The following is a 13,079-nucleotide window of genomic DNA, read 5'->3' on the forward strand; positions in this document are numbered from 1 at the left end:
TCCAGGAAAGGGTTATGTGTGGTCAAGGTTGAATCAAACAGTGTTGACTGAGGATCATCTCAGACTATTAGCACACAAGCCTCTCCCAAAACTAACAACTCTGTAAGCAATCCACTTCTTCCTGTGGTGGGGTAGGCAGGAGTGCAGGTGATTTTAGCTCAGTGCTCATTTTGAGGCCTCAGAATATCAATTCTGATTCTGTGCATATTAATACAGCATGTTTTGTGGGTTCAAATTGCTGTTTTTATTCTGTTTTGGTTTTAGTCAGGTTTGCTTTTGTGGTGCAGAATAGACAAAAGACAATGCAGTGTTCAATGAGGTGCTTAATCTGAGAAATCCCACTGATTTCAATGAGACTGATCGAATGTTTAAAATTAAGTGCACACCTAAGTCTTTCCAAGACTAGGTTCTGTGTTATTTAATAGGATTATAAAGTTAACAGGCTATAAGATTTCAGGAGTAATCTAGTCCTTCCCACTGTTCTAGGGATGAAATAATACTCTGAGAATTCAAACCTACTTAAGCAGTTTATCTTAGTGCTTAGCTAGATGGTTTTCCTGATGTCTTAGTACATTTTGCTGTACTTTAAGCCTATTACTATTTGTTCTATCTTCACTGAGGTGGAAGAGCAGCTGATTTCTTTCCTCTCTGCAGATCTCTCCTGTATATTTGGAGATTGCTATTATGCCTCCTGTTGAGGCTTTACGTACATTTAGTGGAAAAGAAAGCTTTGCTTCCGATGCTTTATGGCTGTATATAGGCAGTAGTGTATGTGTGTGGGGGGGATAGGAAGTTTTCTGTGTAGTATGTTTAGCTTTTCAAGAGGACTTTCTTTTCTTTTCTTTTTTCCTTTTCTTCTATTTTTTTCCTTTAATTGTGGTCTAACTTGCCTGTGGTGAGGCAGGTCTGCTTGGCAGTGTGGTCCGCAGTTCTGGGCTCTTGATCATCCGGACTGGTGAACCTGCTAGACCACAGCAAGCCTGTGTTGCCTGCATTATGTTTCCATAGAAGCCAGTTTATAGGAGGGGATAATTACCACTGCATTTCCTTCAGTTTGGAGTCAGGATGTGACTGTGGCATACATATTTATCCAAGAGCTGTGAAACACCCTTGTCGTACTGTTTGGACACAGCCAGCATGAATCACTGGCAGGGCCAAAACTTGAGCCTCCCGGGCTTGCTTGCTCATGGTAGCACATTTTTGAAGTAGCAAGTGTAACCTTGGCTACCGACAGGAAAAAGTAATGGAAATCACTGATATATCTCAGAACTGAGCTCAGGTCGGTTTGTCTGGGGATTTTACTGGAGCTATTCCAAAGAGAGTGCAGTTTAACGTGGTCTGTCATGCTTTGCTTCCCTGAGCATAGGGCAGATCACTAACTGTGAGTTTCAGCATGTGTTGAGTATACGAGAAGTGACATGGCCAGTCTCCCTAGTTGTGGCAATGATCTATTTTGCCAAGTTTAATTTTACATGTGCGAGGGGGTCAGTAGCTGGATTTGCAGACAACCAAAACATGTACTTAACAGTTGGCTTACTTGTAAATGCCAAACCAGAAACAGTTGCGTAAAGTCCCTTTCTAAGGAGTTGTTTTAAATTTGTTTTTTTTACGTTAGACTTGTCGGTAAGTAATATTGAACAGTCTTTGCCTCGAAGTTCGTATTTTATTGCAGAAAACTTTGCAGTGAAGATTTTTAGACCTCTGCATTGGAGCGAATCAATTTGTTGGAGGGGTGGGGGAGCGGAGAAGGTATTTGCAAAAGTTGCAGAGATCAGAATCTGTGGTGCAAAAAATACTTGTAATATGTGCAAAGGTAGTCCATGAAGTTTCCCTGCTCTGTTCTGCCAAAGGACTTTAGTCTTGGTCTGAAGATCATTCATTTCTTGTTCCCAACTAACTGCCCCTACTAAGATTTCCAAAAGATGGTATTAAATATACCATATAAATAAAAACCAGGCTACAAACGCACATCTTACAAATACATCTTAATGTCTTATTCTGTCCGGGGTGTATGGTAGGCTATGTAATGGTTCTGACTAACGGAAGTCCTTTTGGCTGAACTGTTGTCCAAATCGTTGATTAAAATTTTCTTAGGATAGATGTGTGTTTGTTGCCTGACTAATCTTCAGTTTAATATAGTCACATTTGTTTGACTGAAATAAGGCTTATAAATGTTTCACTTGTAAATGACTGTTTGGATTTTTTTGTGGGGTACCTCACTAAAGAAATTGTCAACACTTTATAAATAATATTTGTCTTCTATCCTCACTGTTTTATTTTGGGAAACTAAAGTGCAACAAACTTTTTTAAAAGAACATTTTCATTTTAAAATTTGTAAACATAAAAAGGAAAAACGAGCTTGCAATTGGCATGTAAAATATATTAGATTCTTTTATGTGACTCTGTATTTTCAGTGGTTGCTGCACTGCAGTGACTTTTTGCAGTCTCACATGTCCTCATATCTATAGGTCAAACACAGGATTTTTTTTTCTTCAAGGAAGAAGTTACTGATGACTATTCCCGTCTGTGATGCAATGGTTTAAGTACTTACAGTTGGAGATAAATTGTTTGAACAGGGCTGAAGCTGGGAACAAGTCAAGGCTGGAAAACATAGGTCCTGTGGAGACTGGAACGGAGAATTTATTTTTGCTAGTTCCAGTGAAATCCATTTCTGAATTTATCTGTCAAGTTCCAGGCTGAAATACTGTTTCAGTCAGAGGGCCGCATTTTTCAGTTTGGAGATTGATAGTACTTCTGGCACAGAAGGGATAGTGGTTTAGTTATTCTTGGTTAAATAATCTTTATAAGACGAAAGGGAAAAAATGTGTTATAGTTGCTGATTTAACATATCCTCTACAGTAGACTTTCTTACAGTTTTGTGCACTGTCTGTAAAAAGATAAATTCCTTTTTTTCAGCTAGACTACAAGTTACTCAGGAGCAAAATGAATAAAGGAAAGCCATGGCTTCACATTGCCTTTTCTCTTTCCCTGCTCTTACCTCTGAGTGGGAGGAGGGGGGTTGGAGGGGCTGAGTGTTGCTCCAGTGGGACTGATTTCAAGACAAGGAGTACCAAACCCACCAGACAGATGATGTGAGCATCTTGGCTTGTACTTTATTTTATGGGTTTTTGTGAAATCGGGCCTTGTCATGATTTCCCTGTGCATGCCCTACTGCAATCCTCAGCCTATTTGGACAGGGTTGCTATGCCAGCCTACGAGCAGAGGGACCGGGCGGGTGGTCCGCTCACCACTGTGCCAGCCTGCGAACCTTCCTGCTTAGGAGGACTTACTGCCTTGGCCTGGCTTATAGTCCCATAATGAACATCCCCACGATTTGGGGGAAACTTTCTTGAAATAAGTGATAGGAAATTATTTCTCAGAGCCTGTCTTTTAATACTTCAATTTCTGTTTGTTCAGATTTACCAAGTCTCCAGTGTTACTGTTTTCATTGGATGGCTTCAGAGCAGAGTATTTGCAGACTTGGGGTGGACTTCTACCTGTTATTAGCAAATTACGTGAGTAGTTTCTTTGTCTAAGCAATATCATGAAGTCTTACCTGAAAAATCCATGGGGTTTGCTTTTTCTGGAGAGGCAGCTATGCTTACTCTTTTAAATCTTCACTCTTCCGTGGAAATTCAAGCTGTTGCCCTATATAACAGCCGTGCACAGAGAACTTGAGGTGTGGAAGGGCAAAGAGAGGGAGGGCATGAGGAAAGGGCCCTTCGGATTTTCAGTGAAACCTTAACAATTATTAAGTAGCCCTTGCTATATTTAGGAGGCGGATGCTATTTGCTGTGAGCTTACTTTATTTTTATTTCTTCAAAACAGAAGAAAACACACTTTTTATTCTATACTGCATATTGTCTCGTATTTAGGTGGAATGGCTTTGGAAAATGGAAAGCGAGGTAGAAAGCATTTCATTATACTTGAAAACAAGAGAAGGAAGAGATTAGGACCAGATCATATAGTACTTCTGGCACAGAAGGGATAGTGGTTTAGTTATTCTTGGTTAAATAATCTTTATAAGACGAAAGGAAAAAATGTGTTATAGTTGCTGATTCAACTTATCCTCTACACCAGACTTTCTTACAGTGTGGCCAGCACTTTAGTGTGGCCAGCAGGAGTAGGGAGGTGATGGTGCCCCTGTAACTCGGCACTGGTGAGGCCGCACCTCGAATACTGTGTTCGGTTTTGGGCCCCTCACTACAAGAAGGACGTTGAGGTGCTGGAGCGTGTCCAGAGAAGGACACGAAGGAGACTGGTGAGGGGTCTGGAGAACAAGTCCTATGAGGAGCGGCTGAGGGAACTGGGGTTGTTTAGCCTGGAGAAAAGGAGGCTGAGGGGAGACCTCATCGCTCTCTACAACTACCTGAAAGGAGGTTGTAGCGAGGTGGGGGTCGGTCTCTTCTCCCAAGTAACAAGCGATAGGACGAGAGGAAATGGCCTCAAGTTGCACCCAGGGGAGGTTTAGATTGGACATGAGGAAAAATTTCTTCACTGAAAGAGTGGTTAAACATTGGACCAGGCTGCCCAGGGAAGTGGTTGAGTCCTCATCCCTGGAAGTATTTAAAAGAAATGTCGATGAGGCACTTAGGGACATGGTTTAGTGGGCATGGTGGTGTTGGGTTGACGGTTGGGCTTGATCTTAGAGGTCTTTTCCAACCTTAATGATTCTATGATATAGAAGGGCTGGTAGAAATGTGATGAATCTGAGAAAACCTTCGTTTAACAAACATTTTCAGAAGAAATGAGAGCCTCATAAGTACATATTTTTTCTGTAGGTTTTGTAGTGTCTTACTTAACTTCGTAGTGTCTAAGTAACTTTAGTTACTTTTCCTGTCTCTGTTTTGGCTGTGGTCTGTAAAGAACCGATGGCATTTCTTGTCTGAAAAATATGCCAATCTTCTTGTCATTCATAAATTACTACCTGGGGTGGCTGGTTTCAGTTTGACTAAAAATAAATCAGTAAAAATACTTGCTTTTTTGTACAGTGGTTGTTACAACTTGATCTGTTCCAGAGAATAACAATTCACAGATGTATTTGAGGTTTTAGCTTTTTTTTTTGCTCCGTGTTGAATAAAACAAGGCATTTGAAACAATTTCATAACATGTGGTTATCAAAATTTTCAACTGAAGACGACTTCTTGGGCATTGAGAGGAGAAGGCTGACTATTACAAATGGTTATAGCTCTGGCTGAGATACAAGATAATGGTGCCGCAAAGCATCTGTAGGACTTCCGGGCTGCGGCATCCACTTCCACGTGTAAAGTTTCTTCATTCTTTGGTCTGGATAGGCTACGGTGCGACTTCTCTCATTGACTTCTAATAAACTTGTATTTCTGTTTCCACTGAAACTGTGATAAATTCTTACCACTAAGAAATAAAAATCTTATCAAAGGCACTTTGCTTCTCCAGATCCATGGAGCTTTTGATGGGTTAAAACTTATATTTTAAAAACTTATTCTGTTTTCAGAATCCTTTAAAAATATGTCTAATATATGTTTTAGATAGAATAAAATAAGGAACAGTCTGGGGAAAAATATTATTTATGCATTATGTCTACAGTTCTACATTAGAACATTTTTTGTAATCTCATAGAAAAGACATTTACGATACGATATACCACAGGATATCCAGCTTTCTTTTGTTACAAAACCTTGCTTTCTAGTCTTTTTTCCCCCCATAGTAAAATGGTGGGTGAAAAGCTCAGATAAGGCAAATTTTCTTCAGTAAGAGAAAAATAGTTTCATGAATGAATGAAAATTGGTGGGTGTATATCACATGACACTGAGGGCCTGTGGCTTCAAATCTCCCATGCACTTCGTGTCCCATTGCTTGATTATTGCTGAAAAATTGTATTGAACCCTTTTGAAGTTCATAGTTATCCATTTTACAGGACTAGTAAATGTTCAGAAAGAGACACAGTTTATGAATGACAGCATTTACAACACAGTGAATGGTTATTCACATTAAGTAACTTATCGGACTGCCCAGTTCTTTAATAAAATAGAACCATGCTAAATCCCTGGATTTTCCTCTTTAAAACACTTGAGGACAAATGCAGCATTCTGTTAGATAAAAATATTTCCATTATGTAGTCCTGTTAAGTCAGCCACGCCTACAATGGAATTCTGATGTCTCCTTGGAGAAATCTGTTAGACTAGATGCCTGTAAGACAATACTAGAATTTCACTTTTAGCAAGTTTTTATTATGCGTACACGCACACACTCTGCTACCTGCTGAAAGGTGGGCAATTCAGCATGGAGCTGAGGGTTCTCAGTGAACCCAGGCATAGACATAATGCATGTGTATGGGGTTCAGAGAAGACATTTTCATATACTTCTATGCTGTGATATCATAACTTTTAAATAAATCCTCCTTTTGTCTTCAGTTGTCTTTAACGAACTAAGACAACGAGCCAAAAAAAGAAAGATAACTCTTACGGAAAGTCCCAGCGCAACCCTCTAGGATTTTGGACAAAACAAGATTTAAGTGTATTTTTCTCCTACTTTAAAAACAAAACAAAAACACCCCAACCTCCCTCCCTACCACCCCCACCAAAAAACTATGATTTGGGAAAACAGCCTCAACAACAGATGTGGAAATGGTTGAAATGCATCAAGTGTGTTGCAATAGCAAAAAGGGTCCAAGTGATGATTTGTTACTGCAGAACACAAATGTCGGAGAGGATGTCTACATAACTTGAAAGGCTTTAGTTTTTTGCCTTGGCTTCTTTTTATGTTAGTTAGCTCAAATTGATTATTTCAACTGAGATCTAATCCAAAGCCCCAGTCCAATGAGTTCAAAGTGCCTTGACACAACACTTCTTATATTATCAAACCTTTCATTTCTATTTTATTTATGTTATATATAATGACCCAGAGGGCCAGTGAAGAAGGCCCAATGGTCTTCTTTCTATAGGATCACAATTTTCATAGAATCACTGAGGTTGGAAAAGACCTCTAAGATCGAGTCCAACCATCGAGCTCAAACCATTTTGAGCTCTTTAGCATCAGTTGAAACGGTTTTATCACATAGTATTTTTGAAGTCATTAATGAAGGCTTTTTTTTTTTCTTTTTAACCTTTTTTTCTCTGAAAATCAGGGTCCATACATTTGCCTGTGGAAATTTAGGCACCTAACTTAAGTAAGCTTTGCTTAAGTGCCTCGGCCTGGCTAATGACTCTTCATACTGACAAATGCTGTGCACTAATCTCCTTAGAAACCTATGATTTTTATATCAAGACAAAAGAAAACTTTGAGATTCATCCTGGAGTAAGAGCTTATTTTTATTTTAAAAAACAAAAAGGAGAATGCAAAATAAATAGTGATTTGACAGGTGATTGAGAGAGCCAGGGCACCACTGTGCCAGTGGCCACTTCACCTCTGGGAGTGCCCAGGGTGAAGTAGCTAGTTGGTCTCAAGCTGCAGACTTCAGCTACCGTGCACCGGGGCTACTTTGGAGGGTGCGATTTCTTTGATTATTCATTCTTATCTATGCATGCTTTTCATAAGGACTGTAGGTTTTGCTCATGTGACCATTGAAGTCAGTCATTAGGGATATATAATATTTGTATTAATAGCCATTTAGTCAGATTGTAAAGAAATATGGGAAGAAGAATAAAGTAGTAACTCCAGAATTTTAAAGAATTAAAACTTTCTGGAAATCTCTTTTGTTGTTGGGGTTTTTTTTGTTTGTTTGTTTGTTTTGGGGTGTGTGGGGGGGTTTTTGTTTTTTTTTAAAAATAGGTATATATCTTCATGAGAGAAACTTGCAAGGGTTTCTATTTCTGTAATTTTGCTGATTTTTCTCTCTTCCCTCTAGAGCAATGCGGAACATACACTTCTGGTATGAGACCAGTGTATCCTTCAAAAACCTTTCCCAATCATTACTCCATCGTCACAGTAAGAATTCCTGTATATTATGTGTTTCCACTACTGAAGAGACTGTTCATTATCAAGTTGTCTCCATAGGAATAGTACATTTTTTGATGAATTATTAAAATAACAGGATTTCTATTCAGAATGTGAAAATGTATATATTATACTCTTTATCTAATTCAGATTAAGTCATTATATAACACTACAGCAAAATAGTCAGATTTAATCTGATTAAGTAATCCGATCCTTCCAAGACTAGCTGCAAGATAGTATAGGTGGAAGGTCACATCCCTTTACGACTCCTCATTTGTATAAATATTTCCACTAAATTGCAGCATGCGCTCTCTTGGAGTGCGAGCAGCCTGACTCTTAAACTGCCAGCCTTGTTCCACTTTAAGGTATCTTGGCATGACGCGAAGAAGAGTATGAAATGAAAGGAAGGATTTGAACATCACATTGATGTTGACTCTGTTGATGGACTGTACCCAGACCTGGATAGGAATGTCACAAAGCTGATCTTATAGACTTGTCACCTCCTGCATATAGAAGGAAAAAGAAAAATGGAGGTTTTCAACGCTGAATGCAGGGTTGGGATCTAGGAGATCCTTCTTAGTTTCATCATGTCAGAACTAAAATTCAATCAAATACTTGAGGATGTGCACCTTCTTTCTTATCTTCCTGGTTTGTCAGGACTGTCTTTTGGCAAGTGAGGAGCACAGGTGCAGGAATAAGGTGTTTAATTGAGTAATCCTCACAAATATCCATGATTGAATATGCAACTAAGAGGCATTAATCATGCCCTGCACCCATGTGAGAGTGTCCCTAAATGCAGTGTAGAGCTTTGTCTCAGCTCCCCATTCTCGTGAAAAGTAGCAGGCTGGTGTTTATCAGGGTCCTAATGGTGGTGGTGTTATATCCTTTAATGTAAAAATGAGCTAGGTGTTTATCAGGGTCCTAATGGTGGTGGTGTTATATCCTTTAATGTAAAATGAGCTAGTCTGCTTGAAGGCAGAGCACAAAGTCTGTTGAAACTACCTAACGGCTGGTGCCCCTGAGCACTTCTTTCGCTGCTTCTGTAATGGTTATCCCCAGCTAGAGCTTTCACCTGCTGATGCGCAATTCTTCTTTGAAATCCCCAGTTTTTGGTCATGTGGCGGAGGTCCAACATAGGCAATTGCTTTGTCATTGGTACTAAAGATACAACAAATGTGTGAACTGAGACAGTGTCTTTTGGTTTGATCCCAGCGCAAGTCACTTGCCTATATTTTTAATCTCACTGAGAAGCAATTAAGAATTGGAAGGTAGGGCTTGGTAGCAATGGTAGGTGATGCTGTTAAATTTGGGTCTTGAGGGTACTGGTGGAGTACAGGTCACATATAGATTACTCACTGGACATACTTGTCTAACGGACACCTGTTTGTGCAGCCGGAAGGTTCTTTTTCTTTATAACATTGCGACAAGGTATACTCTCAATTACAGGGGCTGTATCCTGAATCTCATGGTATAATTGATAACAAGATGTATGACCCCAAAAGAAATGCATCTTTCACCCTTAAAAGTGAAGAGAAGTTTAATCCACCGTGGTACCAAGGACAGCCTGTAAGTATTAATACACTGCTGAGAATGTACATCAGCCTGTTGTTTTGTTACTTAATATCACTTGGATGCATAGTAATGTTGAAAGGGTACAGAGGGTACTTCTAAGTCAGCCAAGAAGCATTACTCAGCATGATTAGGAATTGCCATACTAGAGCTGTAAAATGACAAATGAAGCAAAGTGTAACAGATTTTGTTGAACTTAAATAGAATTTTCTCTAAGGAGAAAACTAGCTTAAAATAACTAATAGAGATACCAGATTTTGTTCTGATTGTAATATGAAGTGGGCTTGCAGTTAACTTCTCTGAGGAAATTGACAGACTGGTTAGTTTTAGTAATAAGCAGTAGTAAAGGTTTACACTCTGCCCAAATTACTACTAAGTCTAAAGATGGGGTTTTAAAAGAAAACGTCGCAGTTCAATCATACAGCTATGGCAAATCTGCTGAGACTGCCCTCAAAATAAAGCGGCATGGGAAAGTTTGGGTGGGTGCTAGCCTGAAGAATAGCAAGGGAGCAGATGCAACTATTTAGTAATGTGGGGAGGACCTTTTTTTTTATTTTTTATTTTTTTTATTTTTTTATTTGAGGAAAGAACACAGAAGTATAGACTTTGGGCCACTGAGAAGAAAGTGGTGTACGAGTCAGGCAGGAAAGCATGCAGAAGGCAGACAGAAATCTGCAAATCATGAGATCAGCAGTAAAATCAGAAGAGTTGACCAAAGTCTTGCTCCCATATTTCAGAGTATGTGGGGCATGGGTCCTCAGAACATTCCCACCCCTTCTTGCTTCACTGTCCTTGAGACATTTCCCCTTCCTGGTGTTCAGCCATGGTTCTACCATTGCATTACTGCTCCATCCATGGGAGTTAACGGTTCCTACTTCTGTCCTGGCTCCCCCGGGTGTAGCAGCAGAAGGGATGCGAGTGTTTGCCATAAGGAATTGGGCTGCAAGGTGTACCTGGACTGTAGATAGCGATGACATGCAAGATTGACTGTCAGGAGTGCTCCACTTACATTTTTAGTTTTTGATCTTGCTGAAAGGTGCAGAGCTGGTGGGGATGGTAGTGAATCTGGCGGTTACTCAGCTAATTCAGTGACCTGCACTAATGATGGCGATTGTTCTTCTCCTGCAGATTTGGCTAACAGCTATGTACCAAGGTCTAAAAGCAGGGACATTCTTTTGGCCTGGGTCAGACGTAGCAGTTAACGGAACCTTTCCAAACCTCTATGAAAAATACAATAGGTATGTAAACTCCTGTGTCTTGGATGAATATTTTACTTTAACTGTTGCAATGGGACAGACGCTGGAGAAAGCATACTTTTTTTCCCTGCGTTTCTAAATAGTTGTACACAACACGAAAAAAGGATAGGATCCAATTAACTTTGTTTCAGTATAATGTAGATTCTTTGTCTAATCATTTTGTCATTCCTCAGCAAACATTTTACAGGAAAGATGTGGAAAAATCAGCTTTAGGAGCAGCCAGCTTTGAAGCTTTAGTGCTTTTCTATTTCTATTTATAAAAATCTTCTGTGGGTTTGTTTAGAGTCATTCAGTCCAAACCTCTCATACAGTGAATGGATCAGGTCTTGATGTGATATTTTCCATGAAAATTAATGTTTTACTGTTGACTGTGGTATATTGTTCCAATGTAAAATTATTTTCATTGCGAATTTTGAAAATATTTCACGTTAAGGCAGTCATATTTTAGTCAGCGATTGCTCTTCACTGCAATTAAACATTTCTACCTAATGAAAATTCTACATAAATCTGTTTATCACCATTTATTTAATAATCTCAAATCTCGTCTAAGAAATCAGGCTTTTAATTTCTGTCTTCTGAGGATCATTTTCTTTTCCTACACGCTCCATATAGCGTGGAAATTCTGATTCTTGACTTATTACCTATGTTTTTTTTCTCTAGGAACTTGTACAATGTTACTTGAACTTGTGTTAAGTAGCTGAATTACTAACTTTGTGGGTGCCTCATGTTGTTACAGGTCAACATGCTTATTGTTGGTCTACTTCAGTAATTGATATAGAGCATCTACTTTGCGATGTAGTATGAGAACTTGTATTCAAACTGTTTAAACATTTAAAAAAAACAAACAAACAAACCAAAAAAACCCACCACCCCCAAACCAAAACTTTTTCAAAACATATTACAGGAATGAAAACCTGCACATGATTTTGCACCTTGAAGCCAGTTATTCTCTTTGTATAATAAACACAAGCAATACTGGAAGCTTTATTCTAATCACATTGCAAGCAATGGGGACAATATTTAAGGGAGCTTTTAGATTAGGCCAGTAACTCTTGCAGAGTCATAGGCAATTAGCATAGATAAACTTGCATCCTGCTAAATAGCCATTAGTGGCATCCAGTTGAATTAAATTTTCCCTGCTAAAGTACACTGATTTTTGTAATGTGTGACTAAAACTTTTTAGCTCTTGGAAATACATGGTTGGCTGATCTTGTATTGTTCTGATACAGCTCAATCCCCTTTGAAGAAAGGGTGGTAACTGTTCTTCGCTGGCTGCAGTTACCTGAAGATGAAAGGTAGGTATGCAATTGCAAGTGTTAAGTTCCTGTTCAAGTGGTATTGCAGTGAGGTACTTTGTAAACATGATTTCTGTTTTAAACAATATCTTATGCATTATTCTAACACTGTTAAAATATTATTTAATGCAAGCCTGTTTCTATGGCTGAAACCTTGTTTTATTAAGTTACATTTCTCTATTTCCCTTTAATGCATCCTTCCTCTGAATGATAGCGTTGTTTCCAATATTTGATATCCATTGTTGAAATATAATCTCTTCAAACTGTCTCAACGTGTATGTAAAATATTACATTTTTGGTACTGTTTGATATAGACCACACTTTTACACTCTGTATTTAGAAGAACCAGATTCCTCAGGCCATAAGTTTGGACCAGTAAGCAGCGGAGTGAGTAGTTTTGTAGTTTCTTTTTTTTTTTTTTTTTTTTTTAAATTTGGGGCTTTGCTCTGGCTCTATAATAAACTTCTGTAATTCATGTTAGATTAACCAAATATGTTCAGTATGCTTATTAGGAAAAAAAAATTCGTTAATAGACAGTCCATCCATAATTAACATTGATACAAATCATGTAATATACAGCCTATTTGGTAAGTCTAACTTTTATTTTCTTTATTTCAATAACTTTTAAATTGCAAAAGCATGTTTGGGTATGTCTTGTATGTTGTTTTATCTACTCCTACTAATTCTTTATTTTGATTTTGGGGGCGGGGGGGACAAAGTTTGTATACTTTCAATTTAGCAAGAACAGAGATTTTTATAGCAACGGTCCAAGTTTTGGTGGTTAAGTATTCATGTTATAATTGTCATTCATTTTCCCCCAGTCTCTGTGCAAAGGTTAGATGAATATTTGTCTAATCACCCTGCGGTTAGATTTTTATGCCTTCTCGGAAGGAGGGTGAAAAAAGGGATGTTCACCCCATCACAGTCTGTGATGTACTATTGTATAAATAACAAGTCTTTGGGACTGCTACTGTTTTCAAAAATGCTAAATAGCTTTACATTTTAACAAACCAAATGAAAAATGCAAAGAAAAAAGCTCTTGGAA

General features: G+C 38.6%; 1 protein-coding gene across 1 annotated transcript in view; it reads left to right on the forward strand.

Annotated features, from left to right (window-relative positions):
* ENPP1 (ectonucleotide pyrophosphatase/phosphodiesterase 1) overlaps positions 1–13,079 on the forward strand; it is a 62,435-nt gene that overhangs the window by 22,904 nt on the left and 26,452 nt on the right. The window contains exons 6-11 of the mRNA XM_076333620.1: positions 3,418–3,515; positions 7,826–7,905; positions 9,361–9,480; positions 10,612–10,721; positions 11,969–12,034; positions 12,349–12,421. Coding sequence (XP_076189735.1) covers positions 3,418–3,515; positions 7,826–7,905; positions 9,361–9,480; positions 10,612–10,721; positions 11,969–12,034; positions 12,349–12,421 — 547 coding nt within the window. The remainder of the gene's footprint in view (positions 1–3,417; positions 3,516–7,825; positions 7,906–9,360; positions 9,481–10,611; positions 10,722–11,968; positions 12,035–12,348; positions 12,422–13,079) is intronic.

The sequence above is a fragment of the Aptenodytes patagonicus genome, chromosome 3, assembly GCF_965638725.1.
Source record: "Aptenodytes patagonicus chromosome 3, bAptPat1.pri.cur, whole genome shotgun sequence".
Taxonomy (NCBI): domain Eukaryota; kingdom Metazoa; phylum Chordata; class Aves; order Sphenisciformes; family Spheniscidae; genus Aptenodytes; species Aptenodytes patagonicus.